Source organism: Limulus polyphemus, unplaced genomic scaffold (assembly GCF_000517525.1).
Source record: "Limulus polyphemus unplaced genomic scaffold, Limulus_polyphemus-2.1.2 Scaffold1920, whole genome shotgun sequence".
Classification (NCBI taxonomy): Eukaryota; Metazoa; Arthropoda; class Merostomata; order Xiphosura; family Limulidae; genus Limulus; species Limulus polyphemus.
The window spans coordinates 163748-173143 of NW_013667530.1; the positions used below are offsets into that span (position 1 = coordinate 163748).

Genomic DNA, 9396 nt, shown 5'->3' on the forward strand with positions numbered 1-9396 from the left:
GTTTAGTAACGATTTTAATTTAGGGCCAGGTTTTTATGAGAATTTGACGTTGACAGGAATATTGTGTTTAATGGCTAGTTTAGTCCAAGTGCAAGCTTTTGACTACATCTCAAAATGTTTTCATGAGAAAGATCACCAGAGAAACTAAAACCACAGCAATCCTGTCTAATCATATAACTGTCAAATCCTCAGTGCAGCTCCAGTGATCTTATGTTCCTTTGTTCTGCTTAAACTTGTGCTTAGAAACCATTTATATAATTTATGAAAAGTTGCACAAGAAGAGTAAGAAAACATTGACAGTGTCATTATTAATGAGCAGGGAAGGAAGTTGAAGCAAAACGTAATTGATGAGCAAAATATGTGCAAGTATGTAAAACCCAATTATCCTTTCCAAAAGTAATTTAAATAACCTTCTTTCGGCAGTAGATAAAAAAAATTAATGGTTCCATTGTTTTTTTTAACAAGTTTATCGTAGGAATAAGTTAAATAATTACATAGATTTAGTACTGATGTTGCTATTCCATAGTTAATTGAATTATTTTACCTCCAGACAAGTCATGTACACTTAGAATCTCTCTACATGTCATTATGTGTAATCTCGTATCATCAGAATGCATTTTAAATGTATTTCAGATATATTACTGAAATATTAACCATAGCTTTTTTTTATAATATATAAATTAAATGCATTTCTATGTGTTAATGATAACTAGATTTGTAAAGTAATCAGAACTTATCTTCATCCATTTTGAAAACCTTTTTTTTTTTACAGAAATTCCCCTACACACACACACACACACACACACAGAGATTGAAAAAAGGCTACAATAACAAAAAATATTATTTCTTTCTAAAGTATAGCCAGTCCTAGAATAATAATTTAATACATGCTAAAACACACTTGAAAATATATTTTAACATAATGCATGTGCACATCAAATAATGGTTATACGTTTTTATGAAAAAAATCTTTCTTAAATTCATGCCGAGCCTCATTATGTGGATAAGTTGTTTTATAACATTAAAAAAGAACATTTTGAGGACATTGGCCCACAAAAGAATTAGATAAAAAATGTAATCTTCTTGAGAAGGGTCTTCAAATAGTAAGCAAGCTTTTTCATCCATTGAATATTTTTTTGCTTCATTTGCATACATAGACATGAGATCAGAAATGTTTTGTGATTCTCTGAGAAAATGTTAACCTCGGTGATTTGCTAGAGTTGTCCCAGGTTACGTGATATTGCAAGCAAATAATAATAATTCATTTTTTTGTTTGGTTTTGTTTCAATATGCCATGCACCAGAATAATATAAATTAAAGTATAAGTTTATCTAGATGATTTTGATATCCTTCATGTAAAACTTGTGTATGCAGGAAGAAAAATGGAGGTTGCAAACCAGACATTAGACGCCATGACAAAGCTCGGAGCCACAAAATGCCTTCCCACCTTACACCAACAGAAAGAGACCAATCAGCAAACAGGATGATAACATTTGGAAGCTTGCCAACTTATAAGTATGTTTCAATATTACTGTTATTTTTTGTATTTTGGCCTTTATATGAATTTGTATTTGTAGAGCAAATCACACAGATAATTCTTTTAAATCTGTGGAGTAGATACAAAGGTATCATAAGTGCTGTTGGTAGAGAAATACTGACTGGTTCACCTGAAGGTTGTGATACATCTTAGCACAAAAAATATGTACATAATGTCACAAAATACTGTAGCATTTATGTAGGAGGAAAAATTATAACGGATTTAACTAAAAGAAAATGGAAAATTTAATGTTTTTTTCTTCTAGCTATTATTCAGAAGTCAATCTTATCAGTGAAACCACCTCCACATAGAATTTGATTATATAGATCTGTGTTGCACAAACTGTGGGGTATGCCCCCAAGGGGAGCACAGAGAGTTGGGGGGGGCACACAACTGAAAGTACAAATTTAAAAATAAAGAAATCTCAAAAACCATCGTACGAATATTACTACTGTTAAGTAATATAATAGCAACAATTAGCATGGGGAAAATGACATGTACAATACATACACAAATCGGTTATATGGGGTGTGTGGGAAGGCATATGAAAAAACATGTTTAAAATTGTAGATGGAATAAAACGATTCATGCACTACTGATGTAAGTTGAAAACACTAAGATCAAGATTGTTTCTTGCTGTAAGGAACACTGGAGAAAAATTTTCATGTGGCGATTTCTTAACTCACTGATACATATGTAACTTCCACAATTTATGCCCCAAAAATGTGCTTATTCCCTGAACTTGTTATTCAAGTCGTACTTACTCCCCTGAATTGAACCGTTACAACTTTGGTTAAAGATGACTGAGAGAAGTGTCATGTAAAAGTATATTTATGCTGTTAAGACTTTGGTATTTCTTGTTAAGAATGACATTAAAGAAGCCATAATTTTAGAGTATGTGTACTCCATCCAAATACTTAATTCTAACTTAATATAAAAGAAAGTATATTCTTAAAAGTTTATGTATGTTGTTCAATGTTCAGACGTGTAGTTACTACGAAGTATGACATAAAAGAATCTCTGACATGTTCTAGTGGTTAGTATGCCAGTTTGTAGGTCAAAAAGTTAGCACTGTTATCACGATACCACTGGACAGGCTCAACAGATTCAGCTGTGGGTGTATTATAAGAGTGATAGTCAATCCCATTGTAGCCCTTGTGGTTTGGTCTGCCTGGCTGCCTTCCTTCTTTGAAACATTTACCCTATTAAAATCTGTTTCATTCCCACCAAGTACAGACTATTTAAAAGTGTAATATTCCCAGTATATATAGAATGAAACATAATTTTAAAATGTATTCCACAAACATTTTGTTTAGTAACTAAAAAAAAGTTTTATTTCAAAGAAACCATTGGGCAGAATCTTTTTTAAATACAACCTAAAATGTTGAATTGAAATAATTAAGGCTCCTTTCTTATCTGTGGACGTATGTTAAAATAATTTTTTACATGCTGCTGACTGTCACATTTGTTCAATAATTACTAATTACATTGATTTCAACTTGTGTAATTTCTACCAAAGGTAAGTTAAAAATCACATCAATGAAACAATACTTCACTTTAATAGTTTTTTGCAGAGTATTAATTTTATTTATTTAAAATTTATCTTAACTTGGTAAATCATGTATTTTGGAAGAGCATTTCTTATTTTTTTATTGAATAATAATCATAATGTGAAATAATATATCTTTCAAACACACTGTCATGTTAGAGTTGTACCTTTTTTTTTTCCATCATTGAAATTGAAGCTAAAATAAGAGATTGTTATTCACAAATGTGTGGTTGCCAAGGTTATTTTTTTCCATTGTTTTAATATTTTGTTTTATAAGGGTACACATATTTTTAAAAACTATAATGAAAAAGTTTTTGTCCATTTTTTTTATCAAAAAATTATCCTTTTGTATGTGGAGTGCTTTAATAAATACTAACTTTCAAGAGTTCTTCATATTTAAATTTATTGTAATATTGGAGATAATGTTATTGTAACAATGTATTTTGAATTATTCATTTAAAGGAATGATACAAAGTCCAGTCCACTTAATTATAACAAAACCTTTCTGTTTCTACAAATATAACTTGTACAAGATCCATGTAATTAAACAGGCCCAACTCCACGTATAAATAATGCCTCAATAGAGACTCCACTTACTTACTAATTTTTGTGTACATACAGTACTTCTCATATCTCTAGTACTTTGAAAACACAAACTTAAGACTTACAGCACTGTTTTCATAATCAATAAAAATATTAACAGCATAATTTTGCCTAATTGTGCTTTTACACTTTTATATTAGTTCCTAAACTTTCAAAAAAATTTCAAGTATACTCTTCACTTGAAATTAACAATCCCTCTGGCAAAAAGTCAATATAAATGTCTACGTAACCAACAAAAAGAATATAATACTGCCCCTCCCTTGATTGTGAAATCCCTTTAACAATCCTATTACATAGAGAAAATAAATGTGTTAAACATGATAACCATAAACATAGATATTACAGTCAATAATTGTGTGAAAAATAAAAATTTCTGATTAACAATCTTTTTTCTGATATTTAGTCAACAAATCTTTTTAGTAGTTTTCCATTCTTATGGTAAGATTATGGGATGACCTCTTGCCCCTTATCAACACTTGTCTTGTTTACTTGGGAAGTTTTCTTCAAGTAAATGATCAACAGAACCCACTGGTGGCTCCATCCCTATACCTTGGAAGTGTTCTTGACAGGAATCTTTGGCTCTTCAATGTGTTGATTAGCCTATGGTGAGGTTCTTTGAATTGAACTGTTTAGCTGTTTACTTATTGATGTACTTCCAAATATAATCATGGTGGATGACCTTTGGCTTTTTATAAACTGAATCTTTTAAGTACAGCATAGTGTCCTTTTCCCAAAGTCTACTTAACTTTGCATACAGTCCTTTTTTTTGTAGAATGGATTGTATGGCCATGCCTATCACCTTGGTGAAATCCAGTCTTTTTCATTTTATCGCTAGTTGATTTAAATCTTTCCTGGGTAAAGTCATGTATGCCATCAGTGGTGTTTCTTAGTCTCACTGCATACTCTGTACAAAACTCTACTGACTAATGGTCCTCAGGGTGTGTGTACAAAAGGCCCAGTTTTAGTTATAGATTTCTTCCAAACATCAGTGATGCTGTTGTGTTGCTTGTAGTTCCACATGTTGATGGTTGATAACTCTTGAGTAGGAGTGAAAGATCTTGGTACAATGTTCTTTGATATTCTTCCAAATCAAATGCTAATTGATTTAAAAGTGTGTAGTTGTATCTTTCCGCCATTCCATCAGGAGAGGGATAAAGGGCTGTTTTCCTGGTCTATTTTTATCATTATTCCATTATTATATTAGCAAAGTTCCATCTGTGATGCGAGTGATGTTCAATAGGCACCCCATATATTGAAACAATTGTCTTGACAAATCTCTCTGCTAGAGTTACTGCTTCCTGGTTAATAACAGCTTATGCTTATGACTATTTAAAGAAATGGCCTGTCACTACCAAGATATATTTATTTCCAGTGTTACTCTGTGGTAGAGGACCAAGAACATCAACAGCAACTCTCTCAAGTGCTGTAATTCTCCATACTGTTTTCTCTATGAACGGTTTTTGCTCACAGCATAATTCATATGATTCACATCAGTACTTTACAGATTTCTAGCATTCAATGCAGTAGAGGCATTCTTATATTTTCTCTAGTGTCTTAAGAACTATGTGTCTAACTATGGGAAGGTTGTGGAAGTGGAGTTTTTCTGATTGTAGTGACTGTATGCATAACTGCTATTCACTTGTATCTTCTCACTTTGACCTAGCAGATCTCTTCAAAGACATAAAATAACCCACTGTGATTAGTACATCTTTTTCTGCCAGCTGTATTGAACCACTATTTGCCACAGTAGTCATTTTGAACCATTTCTGATCCACTGGCATCTTTCATTTGAACTGAATTGCATTAATTTTTCATAATCATCTATGGATGTATCTTCACAGATTCTGCTGCATTGCACTTTAGTTGATTGTCTTATGCTTCCCTCTTTTCAAAGTGTTTACAGTCTTCAGTAATACAAGGTCTTTGGGATGATGTATTAACACTTTCATGATTTTTGTCCAGGGCAATGTACAATGTTGAAGTTGTGCTCCTGAAGTTTCTAATGCCATCTAGCCTTCTGAATTGCAGAATTTCATAAGTCACTTCATTGTTGTTCAGTGATGGAAATGACTCATGGCTCAAACAATACTTAGTATTCCTTTTATGTTCTTTCCAATGCTGTACTTGTGATAGCACTGCTCCAACTGCAACATTGGGATTGGCATCTTTATCTAGTATAGGTGATTGTCAAAGAGTTGGGTATGCTAGTATCAAAGTTATAATGAGTTCTTCATCAGTTTTTTGAATGCCTCTTCACAATTAATAGTCTAGGAAAACTTGTTTGCTTTTTCTAATATTTTGTGTAGAGGGCAAGCTATCAGCATCAGTAAAAGCACAACCCAAGGTATTGTCTTACCTTATTTAAGGCCTATGGTGTTGGCCAATTATGAATACGTTCAGTCTTAGTTGGTTCTGTAGACACTCCCTCTTTGCTGAATATGTCTCAGGAAACTCACCTTTTGATGGAAAAGTTCACACTTCTTGGGATTCAGCTTTGCTAGTTTGATCATTGCATTTGCCAGTGCAGTTTCTAGATTTTTTATCTTAGTATTGACATCCTTCTGTACATTTCTTATGGTTTATTGAATCTTGTTATTATTATATTTCTGTACTTCTTTTATCCTGTTTTTACTTCATTGACAATCGTTTTAACTTCACTAATTTTCCTCTGTACACTTCCTATGACTTCTTCAACCTTATTTTCAAGTCAAGTTGATTTTTTGTTCGTTATTCTTCTGTAAATCTTGTTTTTGTAGTTCCTACCTTAAATTCATTTGTCTTACTTTATCTTTTTATTTTCTGTAACTTTCTTCCTGATCTTTAATTTTTTTATCTCTCTCTTATAGTTTTTAATCTCATTTTGAACACATGGCATCATCTTGAAGTCCAGTTTGGATTCTATTTTATTTTTACCAAAATAATCACACTTCTGACACCAGTATTGTAATAATTTCTATTGTTGAAAGGGTTCTTTTTTAGATTATTTAGTAAAAAGAGTGGTAACTTAATGATAACAGAAGTTTTATTTCTCTGTCTACAAGTTTGACAAGTACAACTTCTACAAGTTCTATGTAAGTGTTGATGATCCTGACTTCACAAATAAATAACACCCATATAGAAATTCCACATATTTATTAATTTTCTTATATGTACGATACTTCTCACATCTCTTGTACTTTTTTGAAAACACAAACTCAAATCTTACAGTGCTGAACTAGCAAACCAGTTAACTTTATAAGGAATGAACAATCCAGTTAATGTACTCTCACCTAACTCACATTTTTTACATGTTTAAATTATTTCTTAAACTTTCAAGAAAATTCCAGACATTAAACCTTGTGCTCCTTTGATTATCTCTTGCAAATTTCCGATTTTTTTAGTATATTAATAATATAGTGTATCAAGAAAAATTACATTTAGAAAGTTTCAGTGATAGGATTTTAGTGAAATATTTTTATACAGAAATATCAATGTTTCATAGTATCAATGTTATTTTATTTTTATCTCAGAATTTCCTTGAGTTTTCATCTATTTTTTTAAACTTTGGTTTTATTTTATTTATTGTTCTACTGTTTGGATGTATATTTATATATACATATCTTGATATTTTAGAGGAGACAAGCTTCAGTCTCTAGATTCACAACAACAGTCTGGTGAATCTATTCCAGTTAGCAGGGAGTCTTCCACGTTTATTAAGATACCTCACAATGATCTTTCAAAATCTCCAGAGAAGAATGACACTAGGCTTTCCGATTCAACTAGAGAAACCGATAATCATATTTCTGAAACATTGAAGAACATGAATGGGTACCATGAGGACATTTTGGAGGCTCTGCATTCTGCAGCATCCTATCATCCAGCAGTATTTTTATCAAGCCCTAATCAGGAGTCTGCACAACCTTTATCCAGTACCCCTGATACTGACCCATTCCAGTCAGTTTTAGATAATATCAAAGCCTGTGATAGTGAGAGAGAGGATACAGTTCCACCATGTGGATCGATTAGGATTCGAAATCTGGAAGACTTGCTTCGTCAGTATGATCAAGTTGCTGAGAATGTTTCTCCAGCAGGTTCCGAAGATATTCGTTTCAGTGAACCAGAAGCTGATCGACACTACCAACCAGATAAGTCGGATGAACAAAAGAGTCAAAGAGATCCCAGTGTGCGTTTCTTGATAGGAAAGAAGGGGAGACTGTCCCCCAAAGACAAGAAGAGAATGCCAGTTGCTCAAGTGAACAATGGATTTACCACATATCCAGATAAGCCTGAAGAAGAAGTCGAGGAAGATGATGAAGATGATAGAGGAAGTGATGAAAATGATGCAGATGACGATCGTAGCGAATCTGCATCACCTCAAGTAGCACGTAGTGCAAGTGAAGAAATTCTCACCCTCCCTAATTTGAACTCTCACCATCAGCCTGATAAGCTGTTTAAACTAGATGTCAGTGATTACTTCCCAAGCCCACCTTCAGAAGAATCTAATTCCACTTCTTATGATGAAAATACAACTTACAATCCCATGGTGTCTCGAGTAGGTAGGGTTAATGTACCACAAACGCCAAGTTTTCCACCTCGACTTACACCACATTTGTCTGCTAAAAAAAAGGTTAAAAAAAAGTTCCCTGAATATAAAGTGTGACTAAGGCTGCCCCTTCTCTTTAGATTGAATTGAGTGATGTCTCTAAAGTTTTGAGGAGTTTTTTTATGAAGAAATATTTAATACTTTTTATTATTTGTATTGAATATATTCTTTTATTTGTTTTTTTACTGATATTTATTATTTCTTGAACATGTTTAGCTCGACTAACGTGCATGTTAGATGAGGAATAGTGAAGTATGTAATGTAATTCTGGTGTTAAAATAATTGAAAAAAACAACAGCCAACAAATACATTTTGCCATGTAACATAATGAATGAGAAGTATCTTACATAATTGATAGAAGTATCAGTAGAAACTTTTGTTTCTTTAAATTTGAGATCTTGTTCACTTCAGATATAACCACAGAATTTCAAGACTCTTATGAGCTATCTTATTATCATATTGTTGTTGTTGTTTTCAGCATTGCATAGAATTTGATTACAGAGTGAAACTGTGTAATAAGTGAAGTACAGAAAATATAGATAAATTTGTATGTTATTTAAGATGCTGGTAAATGCCTCTGGATTACTGTTTTATTATCCAACGTAAGTGTTTATGGCTAGTGCAAAAGGAACATTTCTCTTATTATTTTTCCACAAAATTTTCCATGAGGAAGAATATTATATATATTCTAATAGATTTACATAGATTTTTCTATGTGTGTGTGTGTGTGTGTGTGTGTGTGTGTGTCTACATTTGTGTGTTTATCAAGATAACATAATAATTATGTTAATTTTAACATCCAATGAGTAGAAACTGTGACACGACAGCCATTCCCTCACTGGGATAATTAAAAAAAAAATTTATATAATGAGGCTAAAACAAATAACATTCGACATACAGGACAAACTAGTAAAATCTCTGTAAACACTACAGTGAGTGACTTAAGACTGGTACTTGTGGTAGAAAGACCTACACAGTGGTGGGACACACCATCTATTATATTTAAACTATATCCATTATTCATTAGCTCCAATTATCAGGTGAAACTAGGACTAAAACAGGTAAGAAAAACCAGTTGATCCAAAGTGAATAAAATTAAGAATAATAAATACAGGTTACTGAAAA

The 9396-nt window shown here is 32.3% G+C and overlaps 1 protein-coding gene across 5 annotated transcripts in view; it reads left to right on the forward strand.

Annotated features, from left to right (window-relative positions):
• Positions 1-8556, forward strand: part of LOC106465358 (disintegrin and metalloproteinase domain-containing protein 11-like) — an 82155-nt gene extending 73599 nt beyond the window's left edge. For all 5 annotated transcript variants that reach the window (XM_022393232.1, XM_022393229.1, XM_022393230.1 and 2 more), the window contains 2 exons: positions 1375-1515; positions 7302-8556. In XM_022393232.1, coding sequence (XP_022248940.1) covers positions 1375-1515; positions 7302-8328 — 1168 coding nt within the window. In that variant the 3' untranslated portion in view covers positions 8329-8556. The remainder of the gene's footprint in view (positions 1-1374; positions 1516-7301) is intronic.
• Positions 8557-9396: the final 840 nt, after the last annotated feature.